This window comes from Coregonus lavaretus (assembly GCF_964263955.1).
Source record: "Coregonus lavaretus genome assembly, chromosome: 11".
Taxonomy (NCBI): Eukaryota; Metazoa; Chordata; class Actinopteri; order Salmoniformes; family Salmonidae; genus Coregonus; species Coregonus lavaretus.
This window is the reverse complement of record NC_139998.1, coordinates 40,068,726-40,091,422: the sequence shown is the minus strand read 5'-3', so window position 1 is coordinate 40,091,422 and position 22,697 is coordinate 40,068,726. Positions and strand designations below refer to the sequence as shown.

Below are 22,697 nucleotides of genomic sequence, written 5' to 3'. Positions count from 1 at the left end.
TCTGTGGAACTTGTTCAGTTTATGTCTCAGTTGTTGAATCTTGTTATGTTCATCCAAATATTTACACATGTTAAGTTTGCTGAAAATAAACGCAGTTGACAGTGAGGATGTTTCTTTTTTTGCTGAATATATATATATATATATATTTTTTTTGTACTATACAAAACAATATTCTTATTGCTTACCCAGTTCTGGAGACCTCTCTTTTTTCATGTCGAGGCTGCTAGGCAGGTAGATGTTTCCAGGTGCTTACGAACGCAGTGGGAATTAGCGAGTAAGGCACTGTGGTTATACTGTTCCAGCTATCAGACGTGGGGTCATAACAGTCTAGAGTCTTGCAGCGCTGCGTCCCAAAGTAGCCCCCCACCACGTACAGTTTGTTCCCAGAGGCCACCGCATGGCAGCTCATTCTTTTAGAAGTCATGTCCCCAACACGAGACCACTGGTTGGTCTCACAGTCAAAGCGGTAGGCGGAGGCGGCGGTGAACTCTGTGTCTCCGCCCATTATGAAGATCTGGCTGCCCAGAACAGCAGCGGCCGTGTATCTCCACGGCTGTGGACACTCTGCTGCGATGGCCCAGCGGTTCTCTAGAGGGTCGTAGCACTGCACCTTGGAGGCCTTGTCTCTGTGGATGGTGGTGCCACCAAACACAAACAGCTTCAGCTTGGCGCTGACCACAGCCGCATTGCTAACACCATCTCTGAGCGGCGCCATCATGGTCCATTTGTTGGTGAGCGGGTCATACCGCTCTACCTGTTTGAGGGAGACTGAGGGGGAGGCAGGGAAGATGCCTGCTATGGCAGTGTGGCCACCCACCACATACAGCCAGTTCTCCAGTTCAGCCGAACCATGGCCGAACCGTGCTATCAACATGGGAGCGCCTTTAGACCACTCCTCGTGGATCGTGTCATAGATCCAAACATCCTTGGACACCCCGTTCTCAGAACCCCTTCCCCCAGTCACGTAGACCTTACAGCCGATGGCACAGGCACTGAACTCCTTCCTGGGACTCGGCAGATCTGACTTGGGGATGATCTCCTTGGCTTTGTGGTCCACCTGGTAGATCTTATCACACATGAAGGTCTGTCCTCCCAGGATGAGCAGCGTGTGGCCTGCCTTGCGGGGCCGAGCACAGGGGCTGGTGACCACCCCATCGTTCTGCAGGATCTTCTTCTTGCACTGCATGGCTTCCTCCACTATCTGCCGGCTCCTCTTGTCTGACATCACCAGCTCCTCGCAGGCCACCGCCTCGATCAGACACTCAGAGGGCAGCAGGGCCAGGCGGATGCCACCCAGCAGCTCAGGGAGGTAGTCCCTGCGGCCGTCCAGGTCGTAGCGCACCCAGCGCATCACAGCGTTGAACACGATATGCTCGTCCTCGATCTCCAGCTCGTCGCTGAGGATCAGGTCCAGCAGCTTGTCTTTGTTGAGGCCGTAGAAGTCCTCTGTGTCCCGCAACGCCTCAAAGTGCACCAGGCACATCCTCCAGGAGAGCTCATACAGCTGTTTGCACTGGTGGGCATCAGACAGCAGCATCATGCCCAGGCAGTTGGACGAGTGCAGGTTCTTCTCCAGGAACTCTGCGGCTGCGTCTCTGATGTCGTGGAACTGCAGCATGTCTCCCGCCTCCAGCAACGACTCTGCGTTCTCCTCGTTGATGATGACACGTGACGAGTAGGCAAAGTCCAGCAGCAGCTCCAACACCTCTGGATGCACACTGTCTCTGAAGTTCACCTCACTGTCCAGGCTCTCACGGAGCCCGCCACTGAACATGGCCTCAAAGTAGCGGCTGCATGCGGCCAGTACCGCCCGATGGCAGGGGAAGGAGCGGTCCCCCGCCAACAGCGTCACATCAGTGAACATGCACTGCTTGCGGAGGGTGTTGAGATGGGTGAGCACACTGTCTGGATGCGAGGGCTTATGGAACAGAGAGATGTTCATGGAGCCCGTGCTGGTCCGGGACTTGCGGTTTTCGTGGACGCTGACTGACATGGTTTCAGAGACCTCCAGGGAGTCGCTTGTCCTAATTTCTCCAACTACGGAAAAACAACAAAAACAGAAAAAGAAAATGAGATACGGAACAAACTGGTGGATATGTTTTTCCCAAGATACAATTTACTTCTAAAGCTGATCTCAATAGGGATTTATTGTTAATCAAAGAAACAACTTTCGTCAGATTCTTTACATCTACTCATTCTCCAAAAGTTAAGAGCGGACTTAAAATAACATCATTCAGATAAAAACAAAATATTATTTATGTATTACTGATACAACTTTGATCGTAAACAACCAAATGGGGGAAATGTATTCATTGTATAACTTCAATTTCTAGGCTACATCTAGATCATGTGATAACATGCTGCTTATTTGAATGCCATTCCTACATTGGAATAAGGCCTATTATTACAGCACCGCTCTAAGCCTAATTACAGAAAATGGATCATCCTAAAGTGCATATGCCTATTTAAATCAAAACAAGTTAGCCTTGGCACTTGCAAAATCATAGGCCTATTCTAAATCAATCCAATTACTGTATAAAAAAAAAATCAAAGTCAACACTTTCTCTCATTTAAATGAACTGTGCTTAGTAGGTACAACATTAAGATGAGATTTATCGCTTGATGTCTGAAATTATTCAGCAGTCTCAGCATTCTTTATTAACAGAGCTCATATCATACTGCAGAGAAGGCCCACTGAGTAATGTGGGCAGAATGTGATCCTCAGCTATATTGCACCATCAATCCACTTAATTAATCTCCTGAGTAAAGCACACCTAATTGTTAAGAGTTTGTGGAAAAGCCTTTCAAAAATCAACCATACTTCAAAGTAACCAAATCCTATTTATTGAATTGTAGTAGATGAGACATTACATAGGCTAGATACTGTATTATATATGGTCTACATGCATTTTAAATAATATTAAGCGGACTCCCATGCACTTATTTCATAGCATATCAGCAAATCTACAGTTGTGAGCCGGTTTATTAATGGTCAGTCAACACAGGGCATCCCTTTTAAAACTGTCTCTCCCACGTGCCCTCAAAGTAGTATAACAGTAATTCATACAAACCTCTTCAGAGCTTTCAAACTATTATTATACCACAGAGCATTCGCTTAGTGAAGTCATTCCAATCATATTCATTAGAATGTGTTTCTTTTAATCCTGTAGCCTAACAGAGGGGAATCTTGTGAGGTGTACACTGCTGCTCAATCACTACTGCTCACTCACTGTTAGTACTTCTACCGCATAGCAACACTCAAATCCCAAAAGGATCAAGTCTTCTTTTAACTACATGGCCTGGAAACAGACAGACAACTAAGAGTATATAAAAGCCCAGTTTCAGCAACTGAATTTTATAGTAGCAGCTCAAGTGTCTCTCTGTGTGTGTGTGTGCGCTGACATGCAGTTTGGGGTCCATAGCAGACAGAGGTTTGGGGTCAGTTGTGGCAGGTTTGGGGGGGGGGGGGGGGGGTCACAGGCAGGCAAACACACATCAGCAGGGTGTTTAGAATGTCAATGTCGGGCTGACAGGGAACACAATGCAGCAGATCAGTCACAAAAGATGGGGCACACAGCAGGCCATGCAATTGAGCAAATGCAGAGGGGGGGGGGGGGGGGGGGGGTTGGTGGCCAATTGTCCTGTACCACTTACGCCGGCAAAAACTGCTGACCCAGGCGCAGGCACTGACTGTGAGGATCTGAGGGGGGGTCTGCATCAGGTCCCAAAAAGTGTAGAGGCCGGGCTGATAGAGCTGCTGTGAAGTCTGAGGGACGATGGAATAAAAAAACACATGATTTCCATTTGTGCCTTTCCTGTGTGGGGTTGCCTGACTCGCTTCTCATCTGTCTATTCAGCCTCAGGAAAGTTGTTTTCTAACAGAAGGTTCACCCAACAATTATTGATCAAATGGATTAGGGCTGGGGAATATTTCATGTAGCCAAAATTCATCAATATTACGATAAGGATAAGTGCAATACAGATGTGTATATTGTCAGATTTCAGCATGCTTCCAACACAGCGGCAGTTTCATTGTGATATATATATTTATGGCCATATCGTCCAGTTGTAGCATAGACAGTCAACACAAAGCGTTTTAAGTCAGAGGAAAAATGCTTTGCAGCTTTTGAGCTCGGACATTAATTAGACCGGGGAACCACAAAATGGCCAAAATAGTTAGTGTGGTGGTTTATGTTATTCAAATAAAATGTTTATTGGTCGCGCACAGTTTTGAAGATGTTATTGCAGGTGCAGCAAAATGATTGTGTTTCTAGCTCCTATAGTGCAGTAATATATAGCAAAACAATAACACACATAAACCCCCCCCCCAAAAAAAAAAAAAAACATTAAGACATATCAGAACAAGCAATATCAGAGTCTGGAATATAAATATATATGCATGTGAATGGTGTGTATAGACAGTATATGAATAGAAAAGGTGTGTACAGCAGTAGTCATATAGGATGAGCAATGACTAGAATACAGTAAATACATATAAAGTGGGTAAAACAGTATGTAAACATTATTAAAGTGAGCAGTGTTGACTATGTACATAGGGCAGCAGTCTCTAAGGTGCAGGGTAGAGTGCTAGCTGGTAGCCGGTTAGTGACAGTCTAAGGTTCAGGGCAAGGTACTGGGCGGAGGCCAGCTAGTGATGACTGTTTAGCAGTCTGATGGCCTGGGGATAGAACCTGTTTATCAGCTATTACTGCCAGTCATGCCAAGAGTGATCGAGACGATGCTGAATCATTCTCTGTGAGACTAACTACCAAACTTCCAGGACATTCACATATGAATGGGACCTCTTAATTTGATTGCCACCAGGCAACTCGGAAACAAAAGGTCCCCATTTTCCATCTTGTTTCTTCCCTCCGTAAACATCTCAGCCCTTCTGTCTAAAAGCCTTTCCAGGATCTTTTCACATAGTGTTGGTATTCCAATCCGCAGGGACTCGACACAGACCCAACGGCACATTGGGAAATGGCTGGTGTCTGTGCAACTGAGGGCATGTGGGTTCAAACCCTCACACTACTTTGACAAGCCAGTGAGTGAGTAATGAAAAAGTGTTTGAAAGAACAGCTCCAGGGAGTCAGGGACATTCAAGCCAGGAGCTTTCAAAGATGAGATTCTCCTCTTAGTAGAATAGATGTGTGTCTTTGGGGGGGTGGGGGTGTGAGGAGTTAGGAGGGACTTAATCCTTCATGGATGAGAAACAATGGTTATGGAGGCCACTTTGCCCTCCTGTTCCCAATGGACCATTTAGCACATCTAAAACAGAAATAACAATTATATTTTGGACCGAATCGCCTATCTAAAGTGGGATGAATTTAATAATGTGTCTGGTCTGGTGTGACTTGGAAAAGGAAGATTTTAATTGTAAAAGTTGTGTTGTCAATGGTCATTGTAAATGAACCCATTTTCCACAACTAAGTCTAATAAAGCTATTTCGTTTTACTGCAGCACTAACTTTAGCTTTATTTTCTGAGTCACCAAGGTTCCAGTTTGCTTATAGCCTATTTTGCTGTAGCCCTGGAATTATGCATTTTGCTTTCAACGTCTCAGTAGACCAACCTATTTATGTATAGAAAACAATCCTGTTTAGTGTGTTATGAATATTATTAAACAGAGACATGTGCCAGCCAGCAAGATGTAGCTACACTGATAAATCATCTTCAAACACTGGGTGGTGGGCGGCTAGCCACTTCCACCCAAACAAATATCTGTGAAATAATTATCAAGTTAAAAGTATCACCTAGGCTACAACAGCTGTTGAGTGAATCAATTTCAATTTTAAAACTCCTATAAAAGTACAATAAGGTGAATTCAATACATCCAAAGGTGGTGTGGTTAGATAGCTTCAAATCTGGCAGAACTGTAGCGAGTAGCCACTGGAGAGTGCCATCGATTTCCTTCAGACAATCGAACACAAGCCACATGTGGCCATCAGGCCATGACATCAAAACTGGCATACCAATACATGTTGCACTGAAGGCTAGCTAATGAACAGTCCGATTATGACGATTGCGAAATGAATTGAAACGCTCACATTGTTAAGGCAAGTTAACCTGACTGCTGACAGCCATAGCCAAAACTTTATATTTTCAGACTGATCTGGTCAGGCCTTGCACGTTAGCGCTATCTAGCTAACTAATTATCGATGGTTTCGCCAAAGGACTAGCTAACCAGTTAGCTAACTAGCTAGCTCGTTAGATGAGTTAGAAAATAAACGATTTCTAGAGTACCACAAAGTGGTATCAAAGAAACCCGTTTAACCCTATTTTAGCTAATTATTCTATACATGCAAATAACTTTAACAGCTAATTTACCCAGCCAGCCAGCTAGCTAACTAAGTAGCAAACAAACAAACCAACTTTAGATGAAGTAACGACGTACCTAGCTACCCCTCTGTCAAGACTTCAGATGACAAGCTAGCAAACATTATCCAGATAAACATTTGCAAAGTAGCCTAATAACACTTGACTGTATACTCACATACATACGGTTGTTTAACAGGAATCCAAAATGTGTACTGTTTCTGGTTGATTGATTAAACCATGATTTTACTCTGAGTATTTGAGGTCCTTTCAAGCCACTTTGTCTGCAACTGGGTTCGGTCGGAGGTGGGAAATCAGAAAAAATGCGTATCCAGTGGTGTCTCTCTTGCAAGTGATTGGTGTCTCTTTACCCAATTCCGTGTATCTATTTCATGCAAATTTGCACAACAACCAATAAAAGTAGACATTTGGGTGCGATTTTGACAACTAATAGACCAATCGGATTAAACGACGAAGTGGGATCCGCCCTCCTCCTCTTGACTTGAACAGCAAAACAATAGCACGCCCGCTGACAATTACAGTACAGAGATAATTTGTAAGGGAAAGGGGAGACCTAGTCAGTTGCACAATGAATGTGTCTTCTGCATTTAACCCTTCCCCTCTCGCCTCAACCTCTTTCATAATTGTAGTCTTAAATTATTGTTTTCCTCAAGTCTTCTCACAAAGGTTAGGGCACTCCCTCTCTCCCTAGCCATGATTTTACTCTAAAGACAAGTATTTTAAAATATGCCACATCAACTCAACAATGAAAATGAACATTGAAGTTCAACCATTGAACAAGGAAAAATACATGCGAGACTGGTAGGTATTTTCATTCGGTTCATGTTTTGCACTACATTTACTTTTTTTTAAAACTTGGTGTAGCTTCATGTCTATAATTTTGCCTTTGTCTAGTGTAGAGTTCCCTCTAGTGGAAGTAGGTCTACAACTGTACACCACTGCATATAGCCTAGAGTAAATATAACTTAACTTTGTTCACAGAAAAGCCATCTTCAAGGGAATTAATAAAGCACTTCAGAAGGAGGTAAGCAAGCAAGGTACATTATGCAGTCCAATAGAGATAGGCCTACAGAAGAATAGAGTCAAATGCAGTTTTAGGAGGAATTAGTATAGAACTGCAATGAAATCCCTTGAATGCCAGAGCGCAGCAGAGAAACATCCCTAATACTGGTACTTGCTAATTAGGGACACTGGAGATCAAGTAATCAATGTAAGCTGTTGTTTTGAAGGTAACATTTTAACCACAGGATAATGTCATCATGGTTACCAATTTTTCAACACAAACTTTGTATAAAATATGTTTAATTTGTACCTTTGAAACAAGGTCAGATCTTCAACGTTATATCCACTATCAGAAAAAAATAATAAGCTGAGAGAGTTAATCTATCTACAGCTATCCATTTGGTATCCCATCCAGGGTTTTAACTAAGGCCAGCCCTGCTTAGCTTTGATATTTGTCACTGACTAGTACCAATGTGTTATTGTGAGAATGATTATTGAGAGATCCCTTAAAAGCTAAATAGATTCACTGCTATTGAAGTCATTTCAAAGGGTAGATTTAACAGAGCAAATGAAACGTAACTATACTTTATAAGTCATATATCATCAATTATAAACTGGATGGTTCAAGCTCTGAATGCTGATTGGCTGAAAACCGTGGTATATGAGACCGTATACCACGAGTATGACAAAACACTTATTTTACATTACCAGTTTATAAAAGCAATAAGGTACCTCTGGAGTTTGTGGTATATGGCCAATATACCATGGCTAAGGGCTGTATCCAGACACTCCAAGTTACGTCGTGCGTAAGAACAGCCCTTAGCCGTGGTATATTGGCCATATACCACACCTCCTCGTGCCTTATTGCTTAATGATACTAGGCCTATATAGCATTTGCAAAGTCATTAACAGCTCAACCCAGAGTTCAACTAAAAATACACAATACATATAGGCCTAGGGTTTCAAGCTTTGGTTGATTTCAAATGTAATCTTCACGTTAAAAATTAATATGTTGGATTTACGTCTCCATCTCAACCAAAAATCTAAGTTAAAGAATAGGATTAAATCAAATCCAACTTTATTTAAAGTGCCTTTAAAGTTTGATTTGATTTGGTTCTATTCTTTAACTTAGATTTTTGGTTCAGATGGAGATGTGAATCCAACATATAAATTATTCATTTGTAAACAAACTGGATATTGAATTGTGTTTGGTTGCCAATGCAACCAAATGTCAACATTTGAAGGAGATGTATCTACAGTGCATTTGAAAAGTATTCAGATCCCTTGACTTTTTCAACATTTTGTTACATTACAGCCTTATTCTAAAATTGATAAAATTATTTTTTCCCCTCATCAATCTACACACAATACACCATAATGACAAAGCAAAACCAGGTTTTTAGAAATTTTTGCAAATGTATTAAAAATAAAAAACTGAAATATGACATTTACATAAGTATTCAGACCCTTTACTCTGTCCTTTGTTGAAGCACCTTTGGCAGTGATTACAGCCTCAAGTCTTCTTGGGTATGAAGCTACAAGCGTCTTTAGGTGCCTTTTTTGCAAACTTCAAGCGGGCTGTCATGTGCCTTTTACTGATGAGTGGCTTCAGTCTGGGGTCTGAATATTTTTTGAATGCACTGTATCTACTGCTTGGATAGTGCCATCTATGCCACTGACTTAGGCTGGCTTTATTTCCAGTTTGTCTACAAAGTAATAATTTATATGTTGGATTCACTGCTCCTGCTCCTCAACTAAATCAAATCAAACTTTAAATGCACTTTAAATCAATTATTTAAATGTTGATATTTGGTTGCGTTGTCAACCAAACACAATTCATTATTACTTTTGAAATTTCATAATACAGTAGAAAGCCTAAAGTTAAGGCTATATTGCAAACTAATGTAACAGTATTTATTCAACCTCAAAATGAGTAACACATCCATGGCCACAATTTGAGGTTACTGTTACTATAAATGTCTTCTTATGTAATCATAGAAAGCCTGCATTTTCAAGATAGCAACTCGTAGGTCTGTGGAGATCTTCGCAATTGCTATAATAATCTGTGCAGAATCTCGAACAGTATTGATCACTTGCACTATGTACTTTTATTGTAATCTCAATTTAATGTAATCACCCAAAATCCAACGTTGAAATGACGTGGTGTGTCCAGTGGGACACAACCAAGCCATTTTCAAACCTCAGTGGTTGGCCATAATAGCATGAAAAAAAACAGAAGGGGGGAGGATGATGATGGAGGATACATTTGAGGACATGGCGACAAACACCAACCCTTCCCTTTGGCCCCCTAACTCTTCGTTGTTAGCAGACCGAATGAAACTGCTAATGGGAGGTGAGCAACTGTAAGAGTTAAGAACATACTGTAAATTCACTCCACAGCTAGCTTGAAATGTCGCTGATGCAGCCATCCACAAGATACCTTTTGTTTGGCTCAATTCGTTTACATGTTGTCAAGGAGCGCGGTCACGTGTGTTGCGAAGCAGAGGATCAGTGGTTCGAGCCCAGTATGGGACAGTCGGACAGCGGAGGAAGCTAAGCTGTTAGCAGCACAGTGACCCCCATAACACAACAACGCTTGATATGTGCTGTAGTAGCAGACCGAGGTGTGCTCCCAAATAGTGCAGTAAGTTGTTGGTCATTATATGGCCCCAGCAGTCTTCTTAGAGCCATACTGGATCAGGTTAGGTTAGAGATGCTGAGTGGGGTATTTCTCACAGCTGATAGTAAAGTAGCACATTTCAGGTCATTGAGCTCGTTGTGGTTTTGCAGCAGTCCCATATTTAGATGTCTGATACCTATCAGTGAAACTGAATAATGTGTTGAGAACAGCCTGTGATCTGGCACCAGATGGATTATCAAAATAAATCTATGGAAGTAGGCGAGATTTGAACAGCTGGGAGGGGTATTTCCACCTTCAGTTGCATGATTGCCATATTATACAGCCGATTTGGCACCAATGGTCCTTTTTTTCCAGAACGAATGTTTATTCCATAAAGGCTTCATTGCGTGGCTCATAGTTTGTGAACAGATTCTCATATTTGTGATTGACAATGGTGTTCTGGTTATCCATGATAATTATGTACAATATGTTGACTCTGCCTTACAGACACATTTGCTTGCCAGTATTTGGTATTTAGTTTAATCCAGACAGGGACAATAACCCTTACCATTTGATTCAGTAGACTAGAGGGCAGTTATCCCAGGGTCATTCCATTTGATTCAGTAGACTAGAGGGCAGTTATTCCAGGGTCGTTCCATTTGATTCAGTAGACTAGAGGGCAGTTATCCCAAGGTCGTTCCATTTGATTCAGTAGACTAGAGGGCAGTTATCCCAAGGTCGTTTCATTTGATTCAGTAGACTAGAGCAGGGGTTCCCAACCTTTTTTCCCCAGGGTCTCCTTTTTCAAATTTTTATCATTGTTTATTGAGATAGCCTATATTAAATACACCACCAGCTTGATTTTGTTTAATTTGAGGACCTAGGAAAATGCTGTTATTTTGAAGCTCATTTCCTGCAATTCTACAAGACTCATTATATATTTTAGATTAGTTAGGCTATTTAATAATAATAATAATAATAATAATAATAATAATAATAATAATAATAATAATAATAATAATGGATAAGGAAAATAAAGTAATGACCCGTTTCCCCAAATGTTATTCCGCTACCAAATATGTTTTATGATAATTTAAATGAACCCTCAATTTCATTTTACATATTCTCTTCTACAGAAAGTGAATAGATCAATTGATAGTGACAGTCATACATTGTATAAGATTACTTTCCAAGCAAAGTCCAATTTCTTTGACATCTCAACTTTAGAAGGTCGTAGCTCAGCCTCTGAATGTCATGGAGACAAACCAACGATATTCCCATGTGCATCAGTCAAGTCTTCCTCTGGCGTTTTTACAGCTTGTTTCTAGCCTAAAGCATCGCAGATTTTTGCATCGTTTTAGATTGGTATAAACCAGTGTTGTGTTCGAGACCACTTAAAGCGAGACCGATTCAAGACCAAGACTGGAGAAAATCGAGTCCGAGTCAAGACCAAGACCGGAAGGGGGACAAGACCGAGACCAGAAAAATGCAAGTCCAATTCAAGATCATGATTGTAATTTTGTCAAATCACCACCATAATAAGATTTCAAAATGTCCATTAGGTCTGTGGTCATATTTCAGAACAACATGGATTCTTTAGACATTCAGAATTGCATGGGGGCCTTCTATGCCTTCAGAGAAGAGCGAAGGATTAATAAAATAATGATGATAATATAATGATAATGATATTATTGTCAATGATGTTCTGATGTAATCTCTTCAGTTTTTGTTGGAAAGGAAAAGGTTAACGCTGAAGAAAAAAAAAGGTCCAATCAGGATTTTTCTTTGCTGGTCTCTGGGGAGATAAATCTAGCTAGCTAAATCAGCCATGGGCTAGGCCATCAGAAGCTAGATAAAGTAATCTGCCGTTCAACTGTATTAGGGCAACATTTTGGAGTGAAAGTAGAATCAACCAATCACATTTTGACTTAATGGGAGGGACTGTTTTTACAAAAGCGTATGGAAACTTCTGCCTTCTTGAACAGGTAGGTCACTGCGCAATAGCGAGCAGTAGTTTCCCACGGTCTAGCTAGCTAGCTTTTGTTGCCGGCTAGTTTGCAGCAGCTGCAGCAGGTGTTATCAAAGAGGATGTTGTTGCTAATTTGTTAGCTTCTCCCTTTTCAAGAATAACTTTCACAAGAAGCTACATTTCAAATGATCATCATCTGGTGAGTGGAACTTTTTTTTTAATGCAGCGCACTTGCTGTTGTGAGCCATCTCTTTGAAAATAACTTGTGTGTGAAACATTGTTGCATTTAAAGTGGAACTGACAGCAGTTTAGCAACATGAAATTGTATTCAAATCTGTTCATATACACCCACAGAAAGAATATGACACTTAAAAAACAAACATTTTCTGACACGTAAACACTTAGATATGGTAATTTTCATAAATTCTTAGAATGTTTGGGAATTATACTAAGGCATTTGTGAACATTCTATAGCAATATAGAGTGGGAAAGCGGCTGTGCGTTTGGACAATGAATAGACACTGCAGTAAATAAAAACTAATAAAAACATCTGTCTTGGTGGGCTTTAGCCAATCAGAGCTACAGTAGGCCTTTATACAAACAAGTAATTTGCCACATGGGCCTGCCGTCATTCACTTTGAACCTTACTGTGTGTTTACAGGCATTAGAACGCATTCGCAAAAAGCCACAAAATACACCTGAATGGATTTTTGAAAATATGTAAACACCACAGGAGTCCTCTTATATTTGGAAACTATACAGTCCTATTGATCAAACAGCCATGAAAAGGTAGGCTCTCTCTCCCTAAGTTATGCACATCAACAACAACAAGATCAACAACTAATGCTAGCCAGAGCAAGATGAGCTAAAATCTAATGATAGGAACATTAGATATACCCTCGCAAACTTTTTCAGCAAGTTGGCCTTCAAAATTGCACTTATAAACGATGGGGAATTGTAGCCTCCTCGTTCTTCTGCAGCTTGCCTGCCAATGCATGCTTGTCCCAACCCAAGCACCCAAGCTAATTGGCTAAAGTTGGCTAGTTTGCTAGCTAGCTACTTCCAGACATACATGAGAGAATCAATCAATCAATCAATCAATTTTATTTTATATAGCCCTTCTTACATCAGCTAATATCTCGAAGTGCTGTACAGAAACCCAGCCTAAAACCCCAAACAGCTAGTAATGCAGGTGTAGAAGCACGGTGGCTAGGAAAAACTCCCTAGAAAGGCGAAAACCTAGGAAGAAACCTAGAGAGGAACCAGGCTATGAGGGGTGGCCAGTCCTCTTCTGGCTGTGCCGGGTGGAGATTATAACAGAACCATGCCAAGATGTTCAAAAATGTTCATAAGTGACAAGCATGGTCAAATAATAATCAGGAATAAATCTCAGTTGGCTTTTCATAGCCGATCATTAAGAGTTGAAAACAGCAGGTCTGGGACAGGTAGGGCTTCCATAACCGCAGGCAGAACAGTTGAAACTGGAATAGCAGCAAGGCCAGGCGGACTGGGGACAGCAAGGAGTCACCACGGCCGGTAGTCCCGACGTATGGTCCTAGGGCTCAGGTCTCTCAGTTGGCTTTTCATAGCCGATCATTAAGAGTTGAAAACAGCAGGTCTGGGACAGGTAGGGGTTTCGTAGCCGCAGGCAGAACAGTTGAAACTGGAATAGCAGCAAGGCCAGGCGGACTGGGGACAGCAAGGTGTCATCATGCCCGGTAGTCCTGACGTATGGTCCTAGGGCTCAGGTTCTCAGAGAGAAAGAGAGAACGAGAGAATTAGAGAGAGCATACTTAAATTCACACAGGACACTGGATAAGACAGGAGAAGTACTCCAGGTATAACCAACTAACCCCAGCCCCCCGACACATAAACTACTGCAGCATAAATACTGGAGGCTGAGACAGGAGCGGTCCGGAGACACTGTGGCCCCATCCGAAGAAACCCCCGGACAGGGCCAAACAGGAAGGATATAACCCCACCCACTCCACCAAAGCACAGCCCCCGCACCACTAGAGGGATATCCCCAACCACCAACTTACAATCCTGAGACAAGGCCGAGTATAGCCCACAGAGGTCTCCACCACAGCACAAACCAAGGGGGGGGCGCCAACCCAGACAGGAAGATCACGTCAGTAACTCAACCCACTCAAGTGACGCACCCCTCCCAGGGACGGCATGAAAGAGCACCAGCAAGCCAGTGACTCAGCCCCTGCAACAGGGTTAGAGGCAGAGAACCCCAGTGGAGAGGGGAACCGGCCCGGCAGAGACAGCAAGGGCTGTTCGTTGCTCCAGCCTTTCCGTTCACCTTCACACTCCTGGGCCAGACTACACTCAATCATATGACCTACTGAAGAGATAAGTCTTCAGTAAAGACCGAGTCTGCGTCTCTCACATGGGTAGGCAGACTGTTCCATAAAAATGGAGATCTATAGGAGAAAGCCCTGCCTCCCGCTGTTTGCTTAGAAATTCTAGGGACAATTAGGAGGCCTGCGTCTTGTGACCGTAGCGTACGTATTGGTATGTACGGCAGGACCAACTCGGAAAGATAGGTAGGAGCAAGCCCATGTAACGCTTTATAGGTTAACAGTAAAACCTTGAAATCAGCCCTTGCCTTAACAGGAAGCCAGTGTAGGGAAGCTAGCACTGGAGTAATATGATCAAATTTCTTGGTTCTAGTCAGGATTCTAGCAGCCGTATTTAGCACTAACTGAAGTTTATTTAGTGCTTTATCCGGGTAGCCGGAAAATAGAGCATTGCAGTAGTCTAACCTAGAAGTAACAAATGCATGGATTAATTTTTCTGCATCATTTTTGGACAGAAAATTTCTGATTTTTGCAATGTTACGTAGATGGAAAAAAGCTGTCCTTGAAACAGTCTTGATATGTTCGTCAAAAGAGAGATCAGGGTCAAGAGTAACGCCGAGGTCCTTCACAGTTTTATTTGAGACGACTTTACAACCATCAAGATGAATTGTCAGATTTAACAGAAGATCTCTTTGTTTCTTGGGACCTAGAACAAGCATCTCTGTTTTGTCCGAGTTTAAAAGTAAAAAGTTTTCAGCCATCCACTTCCTTATGTCTGAAACACAGGCTTCTAGCGAGGGCAATTTTGGGGCTTCACCATGTTTCATTGAAATGTACAGCTGTGTGTCATCCGCATAGCAGTGAAAGTTAACATTATGTTTTCGAATAACATCCCCAAGAGGTAAAATATATAGTGAAAACAATAGTGGTCCTAAAACGGAACCTTGAGGAACACCGAAATGTACAGTTGATTTGTCGGAGGACAGACCATTCACAGAGACAAACTGATATCTTTCCGACAGGTAGGATCTAAACCAGGCCAGAACTTGTCCGTGTAGACCAATTTGGGTTTCCAGTCTCTCCAAAAGAATGTGGTGATCGATGGTGTCAAAGGCAGCACTAAGGTCTAGTAGCACGAGGACAGATGCAGAGCCTCGGTCTGACGCCATTAAAAGGTCATTTACCACCTTCACAAGTGCAGTCTCAGTGCTATGATGGGGTCTAAAACCAGACTGAAGCATTTCGTATACATTGTTTGTCTTCAGAAAGGCAGTGAGTTGCTGCGCAACTGCTTTTTCTAAAATTTTTGAGAGGAATGGAAGATTCGATATAGGCCGATAGTTTTTTATATTTTCCGGGTCAAGGTTTGGCTTTTTCAAGAGAGGCTTTATCACTGCCACTTTTAGTGAGTTTGGTACACATCCGGTGGATAGAGAGCTGTTTATTATGTTCAACATAGGAGGGCCAAGCACAGGAAGCAGCTCCTTCAGCAGTTTAGTAGGAATAGGATCCAGTATGCAGCTTGAAGGTTTAGAGGCCATGATTATTTTCATCATTGTGTCAAGAGATATAGTACTAAAACACTTAAGTGTCTCTCCCGATCCCAGGCCCTCGCAGAGCTGTGCAGATCCAGGACAGCTAAGCCCTGGAGGAATACGCAGATTCAAAGAGGAGTCCGTAATTTGCTTTCTAATGGTCATGATCTTTTCCTCAAAGAAGTTCATGAATTTATCACTGCTAAAGTGAAAGCCATCCTCTCTTGGGGAATGCTGCTTTTTAGTTAGCTTTGCAACAGTATCAAAAAGAAATTTTGGATTGTTCTTATTTTCCTCGATTAAGTTGGAAAAGTAGGATGATCGAGCAGCAGTGAGGGCTCTTCGGTACTGCACGGTACTGTCTTTCCAAGCTAGTCGGAAGACTTCCAGTTTGGTGTGGCGCCATTTCCGTTCCAATTTCCTGGAAGCTTGCTTCAAAGCTCGGGTATTTTCTGTATACCAGGGAGCTAGTTTCTTATGACAAATGTTTTTCGTTTTTAGGGGTGCAACTGCATCTAGGGTATTGCGCAAGGTTAAATTGAGTTCCTCAGTTAAGTGGTTAACTGATTTTTGTCCTCTGACGTCCTTGGGTAGGCAGAAGGAGTCTGGAAGGGCATCAATGAATTTTTGTGTTGTTTGAGAATTTATAGCACGACTTTTGATGCTCCTTGGTTGGGGTCTGAGCAGATTATTTGTTGCGATTGCAAATGTAATAAAATGGTGGTCCGATAGTCCAGGATTTTGTGGAAAAACATTAAGATCTACAACATTTATTCCATGGGACAAAACTAGGTCCAGAGTATGACTGTGGCAGTGAGTAGGTCCAGAGACATGTTGGACAAAACCCACTGAGTCGATAATGGCTCCGAAAGACTTTTGGAGTGGGTCTGTGGACTTCTCCATGTGAATATTAAAATCACCAAAAATTAGAATATGATCTGCTATGACTACAAGGTCTGATAGGAATTCAGGAAACTCAGAGAGGAACGCTGTATATGGCCCAGGAGGCCTGTAAACAGTAGCTATAAAAAGTGATTGAGTAGGCTGCATAGATTTCATGACTAGAAGCTCAAAAGATGAAAACGCCATTTTTTTTTTTGTAAATTGAAATTTGCTATCGTAAATGTTAGCAACACCTCCGCCTTTGCGGGATGCACGGGGAATATGGTCACTAGTGTAACCAGGAGGTGAGGCCTCATTTAACACAGCAAATTCATCAGGCTTAAGCCATGTTTCAGTCAGGCCAATCACATCAAGATTATGATCAGTGATTAGTTCATTGACTATGACTGCCTTTGAAGTGAGGGATCTAACATTAAGTAACCCTATTTTGAGATGTGAGGTATCACGATCTCTTTCAATAATGGCAGGAATGGAGGAGGTCTTTATCCTAATAAGATTGCTAGGGTGAACACCGCCATGTTTAGTTTTGCCCAACCTAGGTCGAGGCACAGACACAGTCTCAATGGGTATGGCTGAGCTGACTACACTGACTGTGCTATTGGCAGACTCCACTAAGCTGGCAGGTTGGCTAACAGCCTGCTGCCTGGCCTGCACCCTATTTCACTGTGGGGCTAGAGGAGTTAGAGCCCTATCTATGTTGGTAGATAAGAGGAGAGCACCCCTCCAGCTAGGATGGAGTCCGTCACTCCTCAGCAGGTCAGGCTTGGTCCTGTTTGTGGGTGAGTCCCAGAAAGAGGGCCAATTATCCACAAATGTTATCTTTTGGGAGGGGCAGAAAACAGTTTTCAACCAGCGATTAAGTGCTGAGACTCTGCTGTAGAGCTCGTCACTTCCCCTAACTGGGAGGGGGCCAGAGACAATTACTCGATGCCGACACATCTTTCTAGCTGATTTACACGCTGAAGCTATGTTGCACTTGGTGACCTCTGACTGTTTCATCCTAACATCGTTGGTGCCGACGTGGATAACAATATCTCTATACTCTCTACACTCGCCAGTTTTAGCTTTAGCCAGCACCATCTTTAGATTAGCCTTAACGTCGGTAGCCCTGCCCCCTGGTAAACAGTGTATGATCGCTGGGTGATTCGTTTTAAGTCTAATACTGCGGGTAATGGAGTCGCCAATGACTAGGGTTTTCAATTTGTCAGAGCTAATGGTGGGAGCCTTCGGCGTCTCAGACCCCGTAACGGGAGGAGTAGAGACTAGAGAAGACTCAGACTCAGACTCCGACTCGCTACATAATGGGGAAAACCGGTTGAAGGTTTCTGTCGGCTGAATGAGCGACACCGGTTGAGCATTCCAACAGTATTTCCCTCCAGAAGCCATGAGAAAGTTGTCCGGCTGCGGGGACTGTGCGGGGGGATTTATACTAATGTTACTGTCTGTACTTACTGGTGGCACAGACGCTGTTTCTTCCTTTCCTACACTGAGATTACCCTTGCCTAACGATTGCGTCTGAAGCTGGGCTTGTAGCACAGCTATTCTCGCCGTAAGGCGATCGTTCTCCTGTATATTATGAGTACAGCGACTGCAATTAGAAGACATCATGTTAATGTTACTACTTAGCTTCGGCTGTTGAAGATGTTGATGAACCATGTCCAGATAAAGCGTCCGGAGTGAAAAAGTTGAATAAGGGAAAAAAGTTGCGATGGAAAAAAGGAAAATAACGTAAAGTTGGCAGCTAAAACGCACAGGAAAATGACTCTTCTGTCTCGGGATAAACGTCCGGGGTGAAAAAGTTTAACGAAAAAAGATGAGTGAGGACAAAACTAAAAAGTTGGTAAATTTGTTGAACACAGAGATTGATTAAACGTTTATTAAAAGTAAAACGTGAATAGTTTGGCAGGTAGCCAAGTAGCAACAAACAGCACAGCAGCACGGAGACAATGGGTGAGAACACCTCACTCTGACCATTTAACTCGCTGTAGCAGAGCTGGTTATGCTGTTTACATGTTATCTAGCGCGTTCTTGACTAACTATAGTATTTTCTGTCTACGTTTACTGACACCGGTCATGTTCAGCGGGTGTTGCGCGTTCGTAATTCATCAGTTATTCTGCGCTCTGGCACACTCAGACGAGAGTGCTCTGAAATCGGAGTACATAGCCAGAGTGAATTTGCGAACGCAAGAGATATGCTAACTGGATAACAGTCGTTCAAGTTCTTGCTAGCTAACCAAATGACACCTGCATCTCTAGCTGTGTATAGCCACCGAAAAACGATATGAGGGGGAAAAGTCAGTCACTCACCCACTCCTCCAATGGAATGACATCCTCCTAGCTAGCTATCTAGCTAACGTTAGGCTCTGTGTTTTTAGCTTGCTATATAAATAGATACACTAGCCTATTAGCCACCTTATAACTGACTTGTGATCATTGCCCTCGCTAGTTTGATTGTATTGACATTCCCAGCGTTAGTTAGATTAGTCTGTTTTTGTCCAGAATATTGAGTAATTGAAACTGAAACAGTGCATCCCCAATGGAGGCAGCAAACAATGTACCAGGCCAGCTGTGATTTACAACCTGATAGCAATATTGTTTGGACTACCAAGAAATGTATTGGTGAATTATATTAATCATGCATTGAACTGCGTCCATCTATTCTGCCAACAATGCCTTAGTGTACGTCATGGAACATTGAGTCAAATATAACCTATTTTCTAAACCTCTTATAAATTTGGTTTTGTAGCATAAACTGGGAATTTGATATTTTTGACTGATATTATGACTGTCTGTTTGTTTCATATCTGCAAAGTAGTTAAAACGCTGTCAGTTCCACTTTAAACTTTAGGTCACCGGTTACTTTGTGTGCTAAACGTGAAATACTTTTCGCAATGGGAAGTAATAGTTGTACATTTCAATTGGGAAATGCTTAATGGTTGTGTTTTTGTATTCTTACGATTGGGACCTACTGGCTCATTATGTCCTAGTTTATGGATTGCTTATCCTTTAAAATCATGCTGTCTGTGACTGCTGTCTCTAATTTTGCCAAAAAGTTAGCTAATGGCCCGTCCAGCGAAGGAAAGGCACCCCCTGTGTGAAAAATCCTATGTTTTGCTATGGTTTTTTAAACAAGTTTTTCTATAGATTTTTCTGATTTTCACTCTCAAAATCACACATAAAAAAATTAAAAAGTGATGGTCTAAGTCCACAACAATGCTTAAACCACATCAATCTGATTGGGTGGGTCTGTCAGGGCTGACTCCCCAGTGGGTGGGCCTCTGTCCAACCAGGCCCATCCATGTCTACGCCCCTGATGCAAACAGCTCATGACGACAATTGTGCATCACAAATAGCCTACTAACTAACACTTCGAGACTAAACATTTTCAATACCTGGTTTACATACCCATTGTTGCCTTTAGTTAGCATTTACTGGTAGATATCATACATTGAAACGTCTTTCCTACCCTACCGGCTACTGATGTCATTCTTCTGTGAGCTGCTCCATGCTAAAACCATTTGAGAGCTGCTCCATGCCAAAACCATTTGAGAGCTGCACGCTCTTGCTGCCTGCAAATGATATTCCTCTGAAATTAGGCTGTGTGCGGCGCATGTGAATATATTTCACGTGCTTTGCGATTGTGTAGGCTACTTTGTGCATGATTTCTCTATTGTACTACATAATTGATAAGTCGTATACCTCCACTACAGTACTTTGATACGAATCAGTAGGGATTACGAAGTGAGTATACGCAATGCCCACTGAAAAACAAGTGGGTATACGGTTTATACCTGCGTATACCCTCCACTAAACCACTGGCCTTTTGTGTTTTACAAAAAGTGTACTCCCTCCTACATGAGTGTGCTGGTATTATGGTTGCTGTCCTTCGGAATCGTGAAACTGTCACACACTGAAGGCCTATAGGTTTGCAACTGCACATACAAGTCTATAATAGCTATAAAGGCTGTCAAGATAATGTTTCAAGAAAGGAGTGTATATTTTTTTTTTTTACAATTCCTGAACCTGTGACCAGAAACAAGCAACATGGGGCAATACCAGAACAAATGATGTAGTGATTCTTTCTCTTCGCAGCAAAATCTACAGAGCTGAGATTGTTGTATGCCCCATATACAGTGGGGAGAACAAGTATTTGATACACTGCCGATTTTGCAGGTTTTCCTACTTACAAAGCATGTAGAGGTCTGTAATTTTTATCATAGGTACACTTCAACTGTAAGAGACGGAATCTAAAACAAAAATCCAGAAAATCACAATGTATGGTTTTTAAATAACTAATTTGCATTTTATTGCATGACATAAGTATTTGATACATCAGAATAGCAGAACTTAATATTTGGTACAGAAACATTTGTTTGCAATTACAGAGATCATACGTTTCCTGTAGGTCTTGACCAGGACCTACAGGAAACGTATGATCTCTGTAATTGCAAACAAATGTTTCTGTACCAAATATTAAGTTCTGCTATTCTGATGTATCAAATACTTATGTCATGCAATAAAATGCAAATTAGTTATTTAAAAACCATACATTGTGATTTTCTGGATTTTTGTTTTAGATTCCGTCTCTTACAGTTGAAGTGTACCTATGATAAAAATTACAGACCTCTATATGCTTTGTAAGTAGGAAAACCTGCAAAATCGGCAGTGTATGAAATACTTGTTCTCCCCACTGTACATACATACATACATACAGTTGAAGTCGGAAGTTTACATACACTTAGGTTGGAGTCATTAACTCGTTTTTCAACCACTCCACAAATGTCTTGTTAACAAACTATAGTTTTGGCAAGTCAGTTAGGACATCTACTTTGTGCATGACACAAGTAATTTTTCCAACAATTGTTTACAGACAGATTTCACTTATTATTAACTGTATCACAATTCCAGTGGGTCAGAAGTTTACATACAATAAGTTGACTATGCCTTTAAATAGCTTGGGGAAAATTGTAGACCTCCACAAGTCTGGTTCATCCTTGGGAGCAATTTCCAAATGCCTGAAGGTACCACGTTGTCACGGATTCTGCCGAGGCTGCTCCTCCTCCTAGTTCGGGCAGGCTTCGGCGTTCGTCGTCCCCGGAGTACTAGCTGCCACCGTTGAATGTTTCTATGTTTGATTGCTTTTGTCTGTCTGTTACACCTGTGTCCGTTTGTGTCTGATTACGTGTTCTATAAGTTGCCTGTGTTGTACTGGTTAGGTTGTGTGTTGTTTTCGCCTGTCCGTAGTGCTGCGTGTTTTTTCTCTGTTTTGTTGTTTTATTGTTTTACGCATGGTTTGCGTAATAGCTCGCGTCTGTTTTGTTTTGAGGCCGATCGTTGTATCTTTGCCTTGTAGTTCACAAGTAAACTTTGTTGGACTAAGCTTCGGTGTCCTGCGCCTGACTCCCACACCACATACACCTCAGCCTTGACAGAACAACACACCAGTATGGAGTCAGCAGGAGCAGCGGCGGCACCCAAGTCGCTGGAGGATCGGATCAGCGACCAAGACACCATGATCCGGCAACTTGGGGCCGCCATGAACGAGGTGTCCAACACTCTGCGCCGGTTGGTTACAGGAGAGGTGCCCACGCCTTCCCACACCATACCATCACCAACGGCCAGTCCTCCTCTCCCAGCACCGGAGCCCAGTGGCATTCGGCTCTCGCTCCCGAGGGCATATGATGGTTCTGCAGCCGGGTGTCAGGGGTTCCTCCTGCAGGTGGAACTCTACTTGGCCACCATACACCCAGCGCCCTCGGGATACGAGAGCGTCTCCGCCCTCATCTCCTGTCTATCCGGCAAGGCGTTGGAGTGGGCCAACGCCGAATGGAGGGGAATAGACGCCGCTACCATCACCTACGCGGAGTTCTCCCGCCGCTTCAGGGCTGTCTTCGATCATCCACCTGAGGGGAAGGCGGCGGGGGAGCATCTGTTCCACCTCCGACAGAGGAAGAGGAGCGCACAGGAGTTCGCCCTGGAGTTCCGGACTCTAGCGGCGGATGCGGGGTGGAATGAGAGGGCCCTCAT

At 42.7% G+C, this 22,697-nt stretch overlaps 1 protein-coding gene across 6 annotated transcripts in view; it reads right to left on the bottom strand.

Moving 5' to 3' along the window:
• LOC311137732 (kelch-like protein 25) overlaps window positions 1–6,616 on the bottom strand; it is a 54,765-nt gene extending 48,149 nt beyond the window's left edge. For 4 of the 6 annotated variants that reach the window (XR_014613969.1, XR_014613970.1, XM_084172296.1 and 1 more), the window contains exons 1-2: window positions 6,493–6,616; window positions 186–2,037 (exon numbers count right to left, since the gene is read on the bottom strand). Coding sequence is in view for 3 of the 6 variants with exons in the window: in XM_084172296.1 (XP_084028422.1) it covers window positions 224–1,993 (1,770 nt within the window). In the remaining 3 variants the exon portion in view is untranslated. Of the gene's footprint in view, window positions 1–185; window positions 2,038–3,654; window positions 3,767–6,492 lie in introns of all 6 variants that reach the window. The other 2 variants (XR_014613971.1, XM_084172295.1) reach the window with 1 other exon arrangement.
• Window positions 6,617–22,697: the final 16,081 nt, after the last annotated feature.